Below are 20,035 nucleotides of genomic sequence, written 5' to 3' on the forward strand. Positions count from 1 at the left end.
AGTTCCAACATTGGATGCTGCCAATTAAGGTTAGTATTCTGAATATAAATGGCATGCAACCTAGAGTAATACCCATACTTACCAATCAACATCCATATACCGAATCGTATCCAAGTCATCACATCCAGCTGCAACATTAGGTAGATGTTAATGAACACGCTGATGGCTGGTAAAATCGGAACTATGGGAACGCGGAAAGTTTTTATTATTGGTTCGCGTGGTTGAAGACAAATCATGACCAGGGTCAGTAAGGCGAGTAGCACTAAAATTGGTAGTAGAACAAGTACCCATAATTGGTTTTCGAGCAAAGCATCGTAAGCTTCTTTGAATATTAGACCGATAAATAATGAAAGGAGACCTAAAAAGAGAACAGTGTTAAAGAGAAAGCTTAAGTAAATATGAAAATCTTACAAAATACTGAAATCAAAGTTCCAACGATCCGAGTGGAGAGAGAGTTGGGTGTGTCCAGGCGTTTGAAATTGAACATTTGCTGCAATACAGCCTTAGAGGTGACACGTGTCCCCGATGAAGTGAGCATAGAGTTTTCGGTTAACGGTTGATTACCGCTTTCACAATCCGAACAATCAGCCGACTCCATGTACCTATAAATTACGATTTAAATGTGTGAGTAAACTTCGAAAGATAATAATAATCAGAAATCAATACCTAAGTATGGTAATTGAAATGGCTACCACGCTATAAGCCAGCAATGTGCCTATTGACAGTAGGCTAACTAGTTGCTGTAGGTCGAACAATCCCGCCATTAGAGCTAAATAAATAAAATTACATTAAAATGTAATAAAGTACAAAAAACAAAGTTACTCACAAGTGAACATGGCGGCACAGATTGAACCGCCGACCGGCACGCGAAAGCGTGGACTGATCTTTCCCAAAAATCGAAAGAGTAAACCATCCTCTGCCATGGAGTACATGACCCGCGGCAATGGGAACAAAGCACCAAATAAGCTGGCTAATAAACCAATAAGCCCTCCAATGGCCACTACCCACATGGCAAAGGTCCAGCCGACTTGTTTGAAAGCGAAAGGCAGTGGTGCGTTGGGATCCTGCTCGTAGTACGGCACCATCAGTGTGAGTACTGTTGAGACGCCGAAATAGCAAAGGAATATGATCAGCAGTGAGAGTAAAATGGAGCGTGGTATGTTGCGTCGCGGATTTCGCACCTCTTCGCCAGTAGTTGCGATGCAGTCGAACCCAACAAAGCCGAAAAAGCAAGTGGCGGCGCCCTTAAGCGTGCCTGCAAAGCCAAATGGAAAGAAACCACCGGCGCCTATGTTGCTCGTTGTGACGGTGGCGTTGACAGTTTGAGGATCAATCGACCAGTTGTCGAAATTTGCTAAAAAATATAAAACATTGGTTAAGTTAACTCATCTGCTAATATTACAGATAACTAACCTTTGATTGCACCAAAAATTATCACAAATAATAATATGAAAATGTTGAGACTAGTACAGAAATTATTCGCCAGAGCCGAAGTTTCCACGCCAAAGGCCAAAGCAACTGGAACAAAGTTGAAAAAATCAAAGAAAATTCTCAAATTTTAGAAGCTCTTATTACACATACCACCGAATACGATGACCAGCCCGAAAGCAAAGAAATCGAAATAGCTTCCGAGGAAACTAACATTCATTGGCGCTATCTCGGCAAAGGTGTTCTTGAGCGTATCGTTGATCAGTGTATCCAAATAGAGACTAATGCCACGACAAACACTGGCGGTGCCAATAATATACTCTAACATCAGATTCCAACCAATGACGAAGGCGGCGAACTCGCCAATGCAAACATAGCTGTAGACATAGGCCGAACCTGCTTTGGGCACGCGCGCGCCAAACTCTGCATAACAAATTCCTGTGAAACAGTAAAAACATGCGATTTAATGAAAGTGCTTTCAATTTATATATAGACAATATCACCTGCTAGTAAGGATGCCAGTGCTGCGATGGCGAAGGACAGCATCACTGAGGGGCCCGCTTGATCGCGTGCTATTTGACCGGCCAACACATAAACGCCGGCGCCCAAAGTCGAACCAACGCCCAAAGCGGTCAGATCGAACAAGCCGAGCACACGATTCAGCTTCGTATCACTCTCTGTCCCCTCATTGGGCAAAACTTTCCGGCGCGTTAACACTTTCCAATATGTTGTTTGCGGCGCCATTTTCTTACTGGTTCGAAACAGCTCTATACGAGAAGTTGACGAATGTGTTCCAAATTGGTGTAAAATTACTTTTAGTGTGAGCTAATTCCTAGGGACCTGCAAGGGGAATAAATAACGTGTTATTAATAAATAACTTTAACTTTTAAGTATACTTCTAGACTTCTATTTCTAGATCAACGTATTACTATCAGTAGTCGCGCAATTAATATGATTATGGTGTTAAAGTATCTGTAAATGCATTGTCTGATAAGAATTGTGTCTATACGTGGATAGCAGTAAATTTCCTTACGAGTACCTATAGACCTATTAGTATAGACAATTGCATGAGTCGGCGTTCAACAGCATACTCCAGAGAGAGAGAGAAGGGTGGTGGAGAAGTAGAGTGGGAAGTAAAACTGATGAAATCAGATAGTTACAACTCAGGAAATGAGCAAGCCATTTGTCTCTGAAGTATTTTCCTAAGTGATTTAATATTAGGTTTCAAATTCGATATAAATGCAACCGACAACCAGACAAACATTGAACGACCGAAAGATTATGTCAGTACAGGGAGAGCAATTAAAATTCTTATCTACATTTTGGATGCCTCGAAGCGTAGAAAGTTATTCGATTTTTATGTGACTTTCTTGACGTGAATGGTGTGCGATCGCCTTGTATGTTTGCACAGGCAGTCACATAAAATAATTCAATTGTCGGGACCCACACATATGCCCATTCATTCAACTTTTTGTTTGAAAATAAATTTGATTTTTTCCGAAGAGCAATGAAAGCCATCAATATTGTTTTTGCTTTGACAGTAAATAACACATAAATAAAATGATTTGTAATCGATTTGATTATTTGTATTGTTTGCCAAATAAAGCGCGTGGGTTTGTGGCTCCTTCGTGCATATTCATTGTAAATACTTATGCATATATTGTGTATGATGTACGTATGTCTATATATTATTATATAAATAAAAGTGAGTTCAAAACATTCCGGAACATATTTGCATATCTGCAGCGCAAAGTCCAATGGAATTGCGTTTCGAAATTGAATTGTAAATGCATTCTTTGAATTTATGCTCATATCAGCAAATCTTCAGAAATAATCTTTAATGAATTATTTCTTAATATATAACACTTTTAAAATAGAATCTCTGATTGTGGTTATCCCCATTTTAATGCATGTAGGTCAGTGAACAGAGCAACGCTTTGCGTGCTACTTTGTAAAATCTTGCTGTTTTGTTTTTTTTCTTCTTATCAGCCACGCAGAGGAGCATTTCACATTCGTAAATGGTTCATACGGTACACTCAGGGTAGTGTTCTGCATAGAAGCCTTCGTACGGTGGATGACTACTTTGGCGAGGCTGCTGCAAATTAAATAATATACTAGACAAAGCTTTCTCCTTTTCATCGCACAGTGAAGCCACCAGATAAGCAATGCGATTTAGATAAGATTTTCCATGCAAGTATTAAAGATCTTTATAAGTCTGCAAATAAAGCTTCAAGTGCAAGTACAATGAAATTAAACTCCTGCTTACATTCCAGCCTTAATCGTACATTCTCCACTTAGACGAACATGGTGTTTCCATATGTTTCGTGGGTATGACCTTAAGGCACTCAAATTCTAATGATCTCTCTAAAGACCTACTAAATTGCTTGTTACTTAGCATGAGATTACCTTTTTGACATATACATATGTAGCGTTCATACACTTCAAAACTGTTTACTTCCATTCATAACATTTCTTCTTTGTTTTTGTTTTTTAATCTATCGAGCTCAAAAAATTTAGAAAATCACCAACAATTGCCGATAAGGCGTACACATTTTGATCGATGACTGCGGGTTCAGGTGAGACGTATGACTTTTTTACTAAACCTGTTAAATTGACTTATTACTTATTAAATATGTCAGCGAAGTGAGTGTTGGCGAAGATGATCAATTACCTGAGTTCAGGTGAGTGTTAAACTGTTTACTGTGCTAAACGAATACGAGCATCAAAGTGAAAGGTTTAGTTATTAAGCAAGCTTGAGTTTCATATTCTGAACAATAATATATAGTATTTAGTTCCATATCAAAATCATGATTGTGATTACACACTCCCGATACTTGTGATTCATAGGTGTTTACAATTTCATCGAACTCAATGCTAATCGAATGGGGAAACACCACAAACAATGCGTACATACAAACATATTAGTAATTGTGTTTTCACACAAAAAGTTCTTAAGTTGCCACATTCACTTTAAGTTAATTCATTAGCGTGTAGTTGGCAGTGTTATTTCACCCAAAGTAATTCTAAAATAAACAAATTGTTAAAATAAACAATAAATACATGAGCTTTTATTGAAAGTAATAATCACTTTGTATTGGTTAATAGATTTTTTGATTATTAAGAGCGGTAAATAATATTTGATTAAGCTGGGATTTGTATATAACAACCGAAATATAATGCTATTGCATTTAAATATGCGCTAATTATATGTTTTTTGACAAAAAAAAACTCGAAAAATCACAAGTTTGTTTGCACGACAGCATAGTCTTATCGAATTATTTGCTTTTTGATAAGCGCATTCTTAAGTGCCATAGAGGTATAAGCAGCGAGTGCTTTTTATTGCTGCCAACGCTTACGCACTCACTCACTCACCGATACTCATACGCCGTGTCATACCACGCACACACACTTTTAAACACTAACACAAGCACAGAGTGTAAGCTACTTGTAGAAAAAGATTGCGGAGAGTGGCAGGGGGGGGGGGGGGGCGAAAACCATATCAAATGCTAATTGGTTATCTTAAATTCGTATGTTCACGCAAATAAGGGAAACACCAAGCCAAGAGGTGTGTAAAGCACTGATTCAAAAGATAATTATAATAAAATCATAAAAATAGATTACATGACGCATCGCTTGCGTGCACGGCTGTGGGTACGTTCGTACATACATACAAATATACAAATACGTGCAAGTGAGTACATCTGCTCCGGGAGCAGGTGTTACGCAAGGCATTAGCCAGATCATGCGAAATATCGATTTAGCGTAGCATCAAGTCAATAACCGCAACTGCCAAAGCCGCAAAACGCGCTCGTGCACTCAGCGATTGTGCGGGAGAAAGCAACAATTCTCTTTAACAAATGCGATTTTATTAGATTATTTCAAAGAGTTACACCAGACACATTCATTGAACAAATATTAAGTGTAAATGCTTTTTAATACGAAATTATATCCATTAGTAGGCAGTCAAAAACAAAGTTAATGAAATATTTTTTTTCCACGAATTTCGTCAAATACATTTTAGCTTAAATGCTATTAAAAGCTCGTTGAACGTCCAATTAACACATAATCATTAGTTGTATGTACATATATCTATATAGACGCATAGGTACGCCAGTGTTATTCGTGCGATTACAAATTACGTAGTGAAACGAGATAAGACGCTGTTATTAAATGCACGAGGATGTATGTTGTAAACAAATATTACGCACAACATTGTATTACCAACGTGAAAAACGAAACAAGTTCTTGTATGGCATAACTTTTAAAGTACTAATAAAACATATCTGACGAAGGTCGTACTAATCTAATTTTTCTGATTAAAATCTCTCTCAAATGGATAGAGAATATCCAGCGACAGCATTTTTATTTCGTCTGGCCTTTGCTGGTGGAAACCCGAAATATTATTTTGAAATAAAAATTTAAAGAACACTCAAATTTAACGAATTGACGAGCTTGATATTGAGATTAGGTTAAGTTAGCAGGCAGATCTTGCTTATGCATAGATCTCACTTGGACACTATCGATCGCTGTCCTTTGGTATGCCAAACAACTGCTAATGGATCAGAGAGGCCTTTATGAAACGGCAAAGCGCTTGGAGCTTCTTGAGTCGCTAATGTCAATTATAACCAATTCGCTAGGTTCGCTGAAGGTTGGGCTCAACCAAGTGTTTCAATCTCAGTCTTGCAAAAGCTGGACATTGGAGGAAAATTGATATATACAAAGTCATTTTATTTTAAGAGACATGTGTGGTGTGAGTAGGTTAGAAGTCGTGTCTTGCAAAATATTGTTGAACTGTATAATTTTTCAAAATATTTGGTTTTAATATTTCATTTATGTTTATGTTTAAATAATTGTTTAAGCTGTTAGAATCTACAAATATGCGATTTAGCTAATTGTTTCTGCACTTACCTCTTTTTAATATTTTCTTCCAGCTCTTGTGTCCTGATAACTTACGTAGATTGAAGACTGAGGTATATATTTTTCATTAATAATTTATTTTTGATGTTCTGTTCATTTACCGAGAGATATTCATGCAGTTTTGTGTATTTAGTTGGTGAAACACTGGCGTCTGCGCTCAACAACAAGTTTTCATTAAATGTCTCTTATCACATTATCTTATTTAACTTCATGTATATAAAAGATGGATAAAAAGTCGCAAAAATACGCCGTTTTTGCTTCTCACTTCGCACTCTTTCACAAACGACAAAATAAAAGGAAATATTTTCAATTAAATTAAATTTTTTAATTTGTGCACCGCGTCAAAGAAATGCGTTTCTTGTAAACTCTCAGCACTGTGACACTTTTGGCCTCAGCTCAGACGTAATTGGCAACCTGTTGCCGATTTTGCACTTGTTACCGCTGCCGTCGACGTCCCCGTCTCAACTGTCACTGTCACACGACGTGTTCACGCTGGCGGGCTACAAGTTCCGAGCGCTGGCAACGTATCGACTTACGCATCAATTACGAACTCAGCCTCACTTACCGCAGTCCGCGGCGAAGTTACAATCAAATGGAGTGAACAATGCTAATAACAACAAATCGAATAATAAGCAATAACAATAACAACTGCAAGTGCAAAAGTATAATGCAATAAAATGAGAAAAGGCTTAAGAACATTATGCACACACGCACACACACACTCATGCATAAATATCTATCCACATGCATGCATGCAAATACGCGAAAGTAGGTAGCCAGACAAGCGTTTGAATACCAAGAAAAAAAGAACAAAATAAACAACAACAACACAAAAATGATGTGAAAAAGAGCAAACAATATAAATAAACAAACAAGTAAACAACTTAAACAATGGGACTCCAGATAAGATGCCGCGAATGTGTTCGTACAGAGCGAGTAATTAATAAGCGGCGTGCCATAAGGCATTACTGACATATGGACAGGAAGGCAACGCATGTTTGTGTGTATGTATGTGTTTGTATCTCAGAGATACTGATAACAGGAGGAGTAGCCTAGCGGCAGCAAGAACAAGGAGACTTCACAGCAGGTCTGGTCACTTTTGCTCGCCAAGTGATATCGTTGGGTATTTTGCGATGCTAGCAGGGACCAGTACTGCACTCAAACGCATTAGTTGCGGACTAGTCGATATTTACATAATTGATTTCGTTTGGTAGGTATAAGGCAAAAAGGGAAAGAGGTTAGTGAAATAATGTATTTTATGTAAACAACAACTGCAAAAACAACAACAGTAGAAGCAGAAGGGCTGTAAAAGTAAACAACAATAACAACAATGTAAAAATTGTAATTGTTTGTTAATCGCTCGACGAATCTCCGTGCCGTGATCGCCCGAGCGCATATAGTAGTTTTGCTGCTCGATGTTTTCAGGAAGTCAGTACAACTTTGTAAATATGTATGCATATAAATAAGCGCACTTACACGCGTGTATGTATGTAAGCATGTCGTGCTGATTTATATTTTATTTGTATTTTTAAACAGCATATTGTCATGCCTGCCACATTTTTCACATGATTTACACATTAGACTTTTGCGCTTGCAAAGTAACTGCTGTTTAAGCAAGTAATTACATACATATTTACAACTTCGTTGTTACAGGTTCGTTGATTCAACGTAAAATCGCATTTATTGAAATTAATTAGATTTCATTAATCATTTAAGAATTATGCGATTACGCGTAAGCTTTCCTGGAATAATTATGCTAACTGTATATGAATAGAATCCACTTAATTTACATTTTAATTATTGATTGCATTTTTCAATCGCATAAATTAATTCCTTGATTGGCTAACACGGCGAAAATATCTACTTTCTATTCTTCTATCTCTTTTTGCAGCACTTCATTAAGCACTTTTTCATTATCCTAGAGTGAATATAATTCCAATCTTTTTTACTTCGTGATTCCACCGGCATTTGTCAATTCGTTTAGGAATTTCGAACAGTGCAAAAATCCACTTGCCTCGAGTGCATGCCTTAAAAGCACGTCTAACTAATTATTTAACCCGCTGTAGTTTACTATGTAAGTACGAGTGCATTGATGCTTTATTGCAAAGTATTTAATTGAATCTCATGCACTTCCGCAAATCAGCGTAATTCGATTCACACGCTGCCAGCGCTCGCTCACCCCTCAACATTCACGTGCTAAACAATTGCCCATTAATTTCTACGCATTATAAATAATATTGAATAAAAAAAAAAACAATAAATTTTTGCAAAATGTTTTACTTTGCCTAGTTGAGTATTAAAATTTTTCATCGAAATTGTGTTTTGTTGAACGCCTCAGTGGTTTTGAGACCGAGAGCAAGGTGAGTTTACCTCCCAACGACATTTGACGTATAAGCCAGAGAGTTCATATACGGGTATGTATAAATATTTATTCATATGAGTAGAGCCCTTTTTTCAAGAAGTGCATAACATAAAACCATCGATTTTGCTCGAATTTAATTTGAAGCGAGTGTTTTGACGTTTCGGTTCAAGCTTCGAGAAAGCTTTATGCGATTGAAAAAACGTCGTAGAGTAAATAATAAGAAAGAAAGAGCTACTATTGGGAGTGGAGATTAAATATTTTAATTATAATTTACTAGTTATTAACTTATTATTGAAATTCTGCGTAGTGTTTCTATACTCCTCCTTAGGAATCAATTAGTATAGATGTTAGGGGCTTGTTTGGGTTTCAATTACAAGTCAAGAATTAAATTTCAATGTCTCAAATAGTCATAACGCAGGCTTAAAAAGCGCTGGCCTTTCGCTATATCCTTCACGTCAACCAGCTAATAGTTCTAGATTTAAAATGAATTTCAGTTCTTAAGTAATTTTTGAAACATTGATTTTGCATTTTTGAATTTTACTTTGCAGTTGTCGAAATCAAACATTATCTAGTTATGTCATTTTGAGGGCAAGCGTTTGGCATGTAAGCAATTTGAATTCGATTTCGTATGCGAGTGTGTTTGTGAACGTGGTCAATTAACGTTTCGCCAAAGCGCGGTTTTTAATATCGTTTTTGTTGTTATTATTGTGAGCAGTGTGTTTTATTTTTGTCGCGGTTTTTTACACATGCATATGTACTCGTATGTACGTGTGTGCCTTTAGGTATGTACAACTGTATTTACTCGCTGCCGTTTCATGTGCACAATAAATATTCGCATTTTATAAGCGGTTACTCAGCTGTTGTTGTTGTTGTTGTCGATTTTTAATTATTCCGTGATGTTTTTTGTTGTTCGCCGTATTGTTTTTTTTTTGCTCGTTTTTCCCCTCAGTGAATTGTACTTGCTCACTTGTCGCCCGGTGTCACTTACACTTACTAACTAACTGACTGATCGACTGGGCTGAGTGCCCGCTCGTTAAGTGCTTACCGGTCAGCCAGCGCCAAGATGCATTCGCAAATATTTTCGAAGCGTGCAAGCTTTTGCAAAAAAAAAAACAACAACAAGGCAACAATAACAATAACTTTTATATGCAAGTACTTGTAATATTTGCGGGCGACGTGAAGTTTAATGTCGATTGTGACGTTTGTCGATTATGTATGTATGTGCTCGGGTAATATTTATAAATAATTGGCCGCGAACACACACATGCAAACATTTGGGACGACTCTTTCATATTCGGATACATGAGTACTTATGTAGTTATTACCGAGGAATTTTCGTGATGAATTCTTGCTCGTCTTGACTTTTATTGATACATTATTGTTGCCTGCGATCGCATGCGTATATACGTGTATATATATACTTTACGTACATATATGTATATATACGTACATATATATATATATATATTAAAACTTCATCGATTTAAATGAATTTTGATTAGAGTTAACTTTTTGGAGTACTCTCAAAGTAAGAAGTCTAGCGGTTTGAGTGTGTTTGATTGATGTTACTTACACTCAAACAAAAAATACATATTTGTATATGTATATACTTGCGGAAAACCCATTTGAAGTGTGCTTCATCTGGAAGGAAAAAGGAGGAGTCTTGATCGTGGAAAAAAGGATGAGTTTCATAAGCGATTTCCAGGTGATTAGTTTTTGGTATTAAATGCCTCGCAAACATTTCTTTGCACATTTTAAGCAAAAGTGAACGAATTCAAATAAAACGGTGTTCTTACGTCAAAGGTATGTGTGATTACAGACGATTAGTTTTATTGGTAAATATGATTAAAAAAGCAGAAATGCATGCTTAACGAAACGAAAACTTTGTTGCACTCTATTAAAACAGGCAATTAGCTCATAAGAATGATAAAGCTTTTAACAAAGTATCAATTAAAATATACTTTTAGCATAAGGCTACTGCGTAAGTATGCATTTGTATGTAAACAAAAAAAGACAAAATATTAACAAAGTCATGAATTATTCTCACTTTCATTGCGTTACATATACTCGTACGCGCATTGCGGCGTGTGTAAATTAATGGCAAACGATCAAAGTTCCTGAAAGGTTATGAGATACACACACCCATTCTCCCCCCCCCCCCCCCCAGTCTCGCAAGCATACATTTTGATGGGCTACTCAGCTGAGCAAATGAACGAGAAAATGTTGAATATTGCCATATAATTGCTGAAACTAAGCGCCGTTAAATGTGTAATAAGCGTAATAATATACACACACAGACGGGTATTTACCTCAGACGAACTACGTAAACACATTTGTACATCTGCAAAACTTTCAGTAAACACAACAACTACAAACACCAATTGCCGCAATCTCACTTCGGCCTGATAACGGAGATAAGGATAAACTCGCGTTCATACCACATTCTCGGTCTATTTTTCTGCACAGTCACTTATATGGGCACTCGTATGCTTGTATGTGTCTCTATGCACACATATTCACTTGAAACACACATTCAAACACACGCGAACACGCCATTCGATTTCTTTGTATGTACGAACAGAAGATATTTACATTTCAGCTTTATGATAGTCACACAGTTTCAGTTTCAGTTTCAGTTCCAGTTCGCGAAAATCGGCTAATTGCAGCCAGAATGGAGAGCAGCAAGAAGAATGAACTAATACAAATAATCCCTATCTCGAGCGAGCACTATCAGTACGATATCCGCGCGTAGGCAGTGACTAACCGAGTTAAAGCTGCTCGTAATGGCGACGCTGGAAACGACGAAGCTGCTGGAAACGATAATGAATTTCGATTACTGAGATAAGCGTACGTCTTGAGAGAATTTACGGCCATGAAGGTGTTATAGCCGGCAAGTTCGATACCGATACCGTCACTTTTGAGACTTTCAAGCGCTGCGATTGCTGAGCTACGACTGACTGACCGAGCACCGAGCGCTAGCGCGCCGAGCACCTGTTGGCCGCATACGACACAAGCAGCAGCCTTCGTCACCCCTCGTCTGCACCTGTAATCAAGTGGAGCAGACCGTACGCAGCCCCGTGATAGCTGAGCGCCGCTTTTATTGCTTTTTTGTTGGTGTTGTGCACCGATATTGTATAAGCAGCTGCCGAAGGGCAAGCGCTGTTCTCTGTTTACCAGTTCCAGTTCGTTTGTTGACATTTTGTTAGAATAATTTGCGAGCAGGCTCTCACCATTAATACTTTCAGAACTCGTATCAGAATCTTCTCAACGCATAAAAGTGTGAAGTTGTAGCTATTTTGATCTGCAAACCCCTTCTTGGCAGGCTTGGCTTTTGGCAGTGAAGGATTTTCCAGATTTCTAACTGAAATACGCGATGGAATTACGAAACACTCTCAGTGCATGTGTGCGTGTGTGGGTCTTTGTAGTTGTACAAGTATGTCTGTTTGTATTGGCAGCAACGGTAAGCTGTCATGTTCACCTTAGGTGGTTGGTTGCTGCTCTGCTACGTTCGCTGTCACTGTCAGTGAGTTGTGATAAGATACGCGTATCCGCCGTTGGGGACGGTCTGCGCGGAAAAAGTGAGCGCTTATCAGACGCCACGAATGTACCGCATCACATTCTGTTGGCTTGCACTTAAAAATTAGTGCAAAGAAGAAGTCAACTCTATCAAATATAGAATATAGAATGTAGAAACAAATATTACTTCTATTTCTAAAGTCTGCCAAATATCATCAGATGAATTAAGCTTTCGAACGGTTTTTGCTCGGCCGAGCGTAGATTGTTGGATTCTATTAAAAAGTTAATTGCTACTTTATTTTCTCACTTAATTCGCTTCGCTCTCACTCTTCATAAAGGTGATACTTTAAGCTTGCTGCAATTGCCGTAACTGTAAATGGCTTAAATACATTAAGTACCCTGCGCGTCCAGAAGGGTGTGCAGTCAGTTGGCTTTCGTGGATATCACTTCTAATTCGATAAGTAGACAACTGCTTATCAAACAAAGGTTCGAGTGCCGTCTATTGTTTTGTGGCGGCTCTAATAAATCAATGGGAAGACAGCGAATTTTTTCGGGTGAGTCATGTGTAAATAAAGTATATTTGTGCTTAATATAAATTGAACGAGAAACATATGTAGATCGACCAACAAATGCGTAGAGCGCGATTATTGAGCAATTTTAGACTTTATCGCAAAAATCTCAACCGGAAACAGATAATTGCGTTGCGACCACAATAGTTGTTATTTGATGCCAGCAAGTGTAAGGCATACCGTAAACCGCGGCATTGTATTACAGTGAATCAGAGGGTAGAACCGTTCGTTCTCTTATGTATATATGAATCCAAAGCCCATTAAAACATACTAATTTTACTTATTTTTTTTTATTTTATCAGAAAAGTTGTTTGTTGGTAGGATCTAGTGACTTTTAAAAAGCTTAAGAGAATTTTGCCAAAACTTAGATATTTAAGATTTAAGTACGCTTAGTTAGTTGTCTGAATTAATAAATAATTTCCCTTGCTTAAGCAACGATACAAATACAGTGTGGTATATTACTTTAAAACAACTACGATACTATGATAATAGTAACTGTAAACCCAATATTATAACTATTACTAATACATTATGTCAAAATGTTTATAAATATACTAACTCAAGATTCAGCAAATCAAAGATTTTTTAAGAATTCCACATTACATTTCCCATTTTAGGGTTCTCTTACTTGTTTTTTGTGTTGATAAATGAAACGCTGTTCAAGCTGTGTAGGTGGGATAGTCATTTTTGATGTGATCTGATGATATATCCTTGCTGAGGAGCTTTAAAGTACTTGCGATCATTTGAGTAATTAATGAGTTTTTGGTTTAATTCACGTTACCCAATGGGGATTGTTACGAGTAAAAGTAATCCAACTTAAGTTTACGCTAGACTATTATAAAACTACGCTATTCGGACACTTCGAGCCCCCTTCAGCCACACAGGCCATTTTCTATATCTAATCAATTAATACATACTCTCGATATATGTTTTATTCACATTTTCAGTACTCTGTCGTTGCGCTTTTAACTTGCATTATTCATGATTATGAGCGGTACCTCAGTGTAATCATTATGTAATGGCAGACCCGACTCACTGTTCTCCGTCGCTTCTGGATGTACAAGACGTGACTCGCGTTTACGTTGACGGCTGTAACGAATGCCATAACTGAAGTAGATTATCAGTCCGATGGCGATCCATATGCCGAAGCGCACCCAGGTCATTACGTCCAGACGCACCATCAGATAGACATTGATGAAAATTGAAAGTCCGGGCAGCCAGGGGACCATGGGAACTTTGAACGCCAACTGGGTGCTGGAGTGTGGCTGTCGTGAAATGATGAACAATATCAGCGGTAAAGGCAATCCAGTGATGACCAGCAGCACAATGTAAGGCGGAGTAATATTTTGAGGTTCGATTTCCACTTTTTGGAGAAAATGTGAGAATACAAAACACCAAGAAACTGAAAGTCAAAACAGAAAGACAATTAGTTATGATGAGGACGTCAGCACTCTAAAGAATACTTTCTACAGGTAACTTACAGTATAATGTTATCATTAAAGTCACCAGACTGCTACTCTTTCTGTTTGCTAACGTTACATTGTTGGTGTTGAATAACTGGCGCCACAGATTGCAATTGGTTTGAGCGCGTTCGGCCAGGGAACGACCATTTCCTATAGCACGACCATCTCTGCGTTCATCACCGTCGTAGCGTAATATGAGCACACAGCTAGCCACCATCGAGTAGGCCAGGAGCGTACCGATTGACATGATGCTCACCAGCTGACTGAGTTTGAAGATGGCAGCTAGCAGGCCAGTCAGCACTCCGGTGATCAGCGTGCCTTTGAAGGGTGTCTTGAACCGCTGGCTGATCTCTCCCATGCACTTGAAGAGCAGTCCGTCTGAGGCCATTGCGAACACTATGCGCGGCAATGGGAACATGGCACCCATCATACTGGCACACAGACCGCACAGCGCGCCAATTGTTACTAAATACTCCGCCACCCACCAGCCATAGCGACTGAAGACGTGCGGCAATGGCGCTTGCTCGTCCTGTTCGAAGTAAGGCAGCATCATGGTGAGCACGGTGGACACGCCGAAGTAAGCGAGGAAAATCATGGCGAGCGATGTGACCACCGCAAACGGAATGGATTTCTTGGGATTTTTGGCCTCTTCGCCGGCCGTCGCGATGCAATCAAACCCAATGAATCCATAGAAACATACGGCAGCGCCGCGTATGATGCCCGTAAGACCATATGGACTGAAACCGCCATTACCGTAACCTTCGGGAACCTCTGATTTGGGTATAGACCAATTGCTGAGGGAAACTGTATGAAACAAAATATGTAATGTAAATATATGTAGGAATGCTGGCTAAAGGGCTCTTACCTTTAAAGAGTCCGGCGATGATTACAAAGAGCACCACGCTCAAATTTAGGAATGTAAAGACATTATTCAAACGCGACGATTCTTTGGCACCCACTGCAATGGCTAATGCAAACAGCACCGTAACGATGAGTGCAAAGAAATCCGGATAGTCCCCAAGACCCTCGATGTTCATGGCGAAATTCTTGGTTAAATAATCACGCATCGCATAATTGAAGAGCTTGTCCAAGTAGGTGCTCAATCCCTTGACCACACTGGCGCCACCTTTAGTTATACGCAACAGAGAGGAAGAGAGAAAAACCATTTATCATATTTGTTGTAATCTGATGTTTCGTTAAAAGTGACACTGTGAAGAAAAGTTTCTTGGCGAAAATTAGCACTGCCATCATTCGCACTCAAGCCAGTTAGTGGCTAAAACCGGCGAGAAACCTGAACTTACTAAATATCACAAGAGGCGCACAATTATCAATGGATGAGATACAAGTAACTTCTTGCAGTTGTTGCTGTGTTTGTGCAAATGCTTTCAATTAGACATCACAGATCGAAGTAAGGCGACAATTCTCAAGCACGCATACAAAGAAGCTTAATACTTTACCGCCTTTGCGTGTATGGTTATACGAGTATATATGTACATATGTATGCATTTACGCACATAATATATATGTATGTATGTGTACCAAACCATTAAATTGGAAAACGCGACGTAAATTACACTCAATTAAGGGTACTCTAAAGTCGAATTGGAATCGGAATCAAATTACCGAAAGGCTTGTGCTTGTGCATCTGCGTGCAAGCGCCAAACCAGTTAATCAGGTTCAAGAACGAACGATGTTTTTATGAGAATCATTTACTTATAACTCGCATTATGATAATAGATGAATTCGTCTAAGCAAGAAACACACTCACCGATGGCATACTCCAATATCAGATTCCAGCCTATAATGAACGCCATAAATTCGCCGATGGTCACATAACTGTAGATATACGCCGAACCAGCCTTCGGTACACGAGCACCGAACTCGGCATAGCAGAGGCCGGCAAATATCGATGCAATAGCGGCGATAAGAAAGCTTATAACGACCGCGGGACCAGCATAGACCTTCGAAACCTCGCCGGCGAGCACATAAACGCCGACTCCCAATGTTGAGCCAATACCGAGTGCTGTGAGATCAAAAGCGGAGAGTACCTTGGCCAATTTGGACTCGGTTGTATCCTCCATGGGTTTGCGGCGCGTCAACACATGGTATGCACCGGATATGCTGAGCGAAGGCATTCTGCAGGTGAAAATAAGAGATTTGTTTTTACTTAGTGTCATAGGTTGGAGAAGCGGCTAATTTATGTAATTTTCATGGCGTGTTTACAGCCCATTTGGTTGGTGTAACGCTTCTGTAAGATAAGTCACGTTTTGAACTGAGGCGCACATTGCGTATTATTTCCTGTAAGTGCTAGTCTTCCAAACATGCTTAAATATTGGTACCTATCAGCTTATTAAGTCAAATTTCAAATACTCCATTTTCCACAAAGAGAAACAAATAAAGCATTTTAGCACGTTTGAAATCGGAACTTTTCGCGCTGCCCGCGGTATTTAGCAATAAATTGTAAAGAAAAATATCAAATTACTACACTTACTAGCTAGCCATTAAATATGAGTAGAAATTAGAGGCTTTAGTCCAAATTGAATATTTGTATTACAAAGGTACTCACATATTAAAGTACATATGTAGGTATAGAGCATATAATGTATATTCTTTTTTAAGGTGGCAATCGACCGCAATTACAAAGCAGAATCGATCACAAGTTACGGTTTCGGTTGAAAAAACAAATAAACAACAAAAAAACATCTCACCATTATTTTATTAACACCTTTTCTCTTCAGGTTTTCGTAGAAAGTAACTTTATATTAATGATCAATTAAGATTTATATAGATTTTGGTTATAAATATAAAAAAAAATATTGATTAAGTGTGTGTGATCAATATGATCTCTTTGTATTACTAGGGATGCTAACAATTGTATAAGGTGGCTACTACCGCAAGCGCACAAATAAGATATGTGTCTAAATTTTGCTGAAGCTAAGAGTTATTAACCGATTCCGCAATTAAATACGAAATTTTCAAAAGCGTGAATTCAAGAGCAGCTCGCTGCTCAAGACCTTCGAAGAATTGCTGATGGTCAGTCAGTACAATCGTAAGCAGAAAATTTTAGTGCTTGCAGCTGAATGATGTAAGAATACTCTACTTTCAATTATTATGATTTAAATTTTAATTGAAGTAATTAAGATTTTATTTATAAGAAACTTATTTCAAAGCTTCGCTTCACCAATTGATCTTTGCATACAATAACTAAATCTATGAATAATTGTTTTCTAATTGTTTTTCTAATTTTCTCATAAACAAATACCTTGCTTCCTGTGACGAAAAACAAACTGATATCACAGGCACTTTTGAATTTAATTTTCGACGCACAACGTTTCGTATACTTTCGCGATTCCTTGCTGAGCTTTGTCTCCGAACTTTAAATTTATAATTTAAAAAATCTTTCACGGTCAATCACTAAGCTATTGCGTTGTGATGTATGCCAATAGTTTGAGATCTGATGATCAGTTGACTTCTTTTCGGCTTGAGCGTCGGTGATGATTTGACACGCGAGCGATATATAGCACATCTGTCAACTCGCTACCCACTTTTGTAAATTACTGAAAGCTCGACATTTTAGCGCGCAAATTTGTAACGCATCAAAAGCTTAACTTTGAAAGCTTTTACTTGCTAGTTGGAAAGTAATGAATATACAAATACTAACGAAGCATTTGAAAGGGGATGAAAAGCTGCGCGTGATGCTGAAGCGAGCTGTAGGATAATTTTGAAAATTAAGCTTAGATATGCAATGCATACAAAGAATTCACCCGAAATTTAAATGAAAACAATGCGCTGTTGTTTTCGTTTATGACTACATGAAAACATATTTTTTTTATTGTCAAACGCACCCATTATTATTATTGATATATGTATATCAACAACCATAAACTTTCATAAAACAGTGAGAGATTTAACAGCATAACGAAGAAGCTTTCATAATATTGGAAGCTTTCTATGGGCAGTATGGATAAAAATACAAATATTTCCATCTAAATAAATTATTAACGTTTTTTATGTAAAATTTATGTTTTTTAGAAAATCCACATTTTCCTCCATCTCTCATCATTTCGTATTTGGAGTTCTCGTATTTTACAAGTAACAAAAATTAAAAGAAAAAAAACGAAACGCGGCAACTCTGCGTTAAGTAAAATTTGCCAACAAAACATTTAATATATGTACAAACGTCATTGCGCTCTTTATGCGCCCCTCTCTTCCCAACCACCAGCCATGTGCTGTGCTCTCTTCCATTTACTAGGCCTCACTAGCATCAGACTAGTAGTGACTTAGTGAAGCCAAATGAAAATACTCAATAGTTTGTCTATATGTATGTGTGTATGTCTGAATGACTACTATCCACATGGCATAGCAATCATATGAATGATTATTGGAATTTGCTGTTGTTGTTCTTGTTGGGGGAATACGTCAGTAAGTCCAAATTTAGTGTCGCGCATTGTAAAAATAGCAGCCGCCTCACACATTCTCATACAACATACATATTTATGCATGTTCACTGCAGATTTGCTTAGAGAATTCTGTGAAAAGTTAAATCATTTCTTTTGGGAACACATTTTTGTTCGGCGGCCGAATTCAATTCTTCTGGCCAGCTGCAACGTAGGCAATGCGATACGATACGATTTTTAAACGAATATCAGTGCAAAGACATGCACACAAACATATGCACATGCGTCTGCTTTTCTATATTCTACCTGTCTCTAGGTCGCCAGGTAAAAATTATAATAGCACGTCGGCTTTACTTACCCACAACTCTCCATAAACTCCTCCATTTCTGTGTGTTATTATTGTTGCTTTTTTGTATTAAAATTCACTTAATTAAAAATTTGGTTTTCTTGCAATTTTGTTTTTGCTTTCGGCGAAATTAAATCACTTCCTATTATATATTATTGGTGATTAAGTAATGAATTGTTCAGAAAATACGCGGCGACCGGTAATAGATGGAGCGTGCTCATGCTGCGTTTCGACTCTCGGACGGTTCACATGCGAATATCCCAATCATTAGCTGTTGTCTATGCTATATTCACATGTACTTATGTATCAGTACGGTCAGAACAAATGCCAAATGTTATCGAATGGATAAATGTGGTTGCCTATACGCCGGCCGCAGCTGTTCTCCGCTCTGCAAAGAGCACGTGCAATTGGAACAGCTGACGGGCGCCGTGCTAAGAGAGCGCAAGAGTTACCGCCTTTTACCGAGATGTAAATAAAGATTTGCAAAACTGCTGCTTAACTAAATAGAAAATAAATTATTTATGAAAGCGCGCTCGATACGTTTTTGTATAAAAATTATGCAATTACAATTTACTGTTAGCATATGCAAGCAGCTGCTCTTCAAAGCAAATTTCTATGAGTATAATTGTATGCAAAGTCAATTTGCTTTTTAATTAAGGTAGGTCACTCTACTGTGAAATGCTCTCGCGGCAAGGTTATCTCTTGCATATTTGTGTTGCTCTCTTTGTTCAAGTGTAGTGAAATAGGCAATTGAAAGTCACATTACTTTCTTGGAGTAAATTGATTGCAGCGCCATGTGAGGGCATGCGAAAGTACATATGTATGTGTGTGTGTTTGCGAGGAAAGGTCTTATTTCAAATGATGGCCCTTTGGCGCGAATTGCATCAGCAAATTTTCCACAAAAATTCTTTGGACTAATTACATTACATGCAATGCAATTAGAGATTTCGATCACTAGCGATACGTAAATAAAGTTCATGTTGACATTTGATTATGGTTTCATTTTCAGTTCGCGCCTAGGTATGTACGATTCCCAC

The 20,035-nt window shown here is 38.1% G+C and overlaps 2 protein-coding genes and 1 long non-coding RNA gene across 22 annotated transcripts in view; 1 reads left to right on the forward strand and 2 right to left on the reverse strand.

Annotated features, from left to right (window-relative positions):
- Positions 1–11,665, reverse strand: part of Slc7a2_0 (cationic amino acid transporter 2) — a 28,587-nt gene extending 16,922 nt beyond the window's left edge. For 2 of the 19 annotated variants that reach the window (XM_054230404.1, XM_054230405.1), the window contains exons 1-9: positions 11,017–11,648; positions 6,337–6,952; positions 1,932–2,268; positions 1,582–1,866; positions 1,414–1,518; positions 827–1,354; positions 667–769; positions 412–602; positions 83–358 (exon numbers count right to left, since the gene is read on the reverse strand). In XM_054230404.1, coding sequence (XP_054086379.1) covers positions 83–358; positions 412–602; positions 667–769; positions 827–1,354; positions 1,414–1,518; positions 1,582–1,866; positions 1,932–2,172 — 1,729 coding nt within the window. In that variant the 5' untranslated portion in view covers positions 2,173–2,268; positions 6,337–6,952; positions 11,017–11,648. Of the gene's footprint in view, positions 1–82; positions 359–411; positions 603–666; positions 770–826; positions 1,355–1,413; positions 1,519–1,581; positions 1,867–1,931; positions 2,269–6,336; positions 6,963–11,016 lie in introns of those variants that run through there. The other 17 variants (XM_029039288.2, XM_011184741.3, XM_029039308.2 and 14 more) reach the window with 17 other exon arrangements.
- A 156-nt stretch (positions 11,666–11,821) lies between these two features.
- LOC128921840 (uncharacterized) lies at positions 11,822–13,385 on the forward strand. Its single transcript, XR_008471146.1, has 2 exons — positions 11,822–12,777; positions 12,841–13,385. It is a non-coding gene; the product is annotated as an uncharacterized LOC128921840 (long non-coding RNA).
- A 334-nt stretch (positions 13,386–13,719) lies between these two features.
- On the reverse strand, positions 13,720–19,366 carry LOC105212804 (cationic amino acid transporter 2). Of its 2 annotated transcripts, none has more exons than XM_011185127.3 (5): positions 19,011–19,366; positions 16,024–16,391; positions 15,121–15,381; positions 14,274–15,059; positions 13,720–14,194 (listed from the first exon to the last, which is right to left on the reverse strand). In XM_011185127.3, exons 1-5 carry the CDS (start codon positions 19,034–19,036, stop codon positions 13,758–13,760), a joined length of 1,878 nt encoding a protein of 625 aa, XP_011183429.1. In that variant the 5' UTR covers positions 19,037–19,366; the 3' UTR covers positions 13,720–13,757. The 2 variants fall into 2 exon arrangements, with proteins under 2 accessions (XP_011183429.1, XP_028895160.1); XM_029039327.2 differs by lacking the exon at positions 19,011–19,366 and adding an exon at positions 17,518–17,767.
- Between the last annotated feature and the right edge of the window lie 669 nt (positions 19,367–20,035).

Source organism: Zeugodacus cucurbitae, chromosome 4 (genome assembly GCF_028554725.1).
Source record: "Zeugodacus cucurbitae isolate PBARC_wt_2022May chromosome 4, idZeuCucr1.2, whole genome shotgun sequence".
NCBI classification, from domain to species: domain Eukaryota; kingdom Metazoa; phylum Arthropoda; class Insecta; order Diptera; family Tephritidae; genus Zeugodacus; species Zeugodacus cucurbitae.

Excerpts from the sequence above, each read along its gene's own strand:
- LOC105212804 (XM_011185127.3), bottom strand. The coding sequence starts at position 19,036 with ATGGAGGAGTTTATGGAGAGTTGTGG. Across the intron at positions 16,392-19,010 it reads GAGTTTATGGAGAGTTGTGG|AATGCCTTCGCTCAGCATAT; the intron begins GTAAGTAAAGCC and ends TTTCACCTGCAG. Across the intron at positions 15,060-15,120 it reads CATCGCCGGACTCTTTAAAG|TTTCCCTCAGCAATTGGTCT; the intron begins GTAAGAGCCCTT and ends TGTTTCATACAG.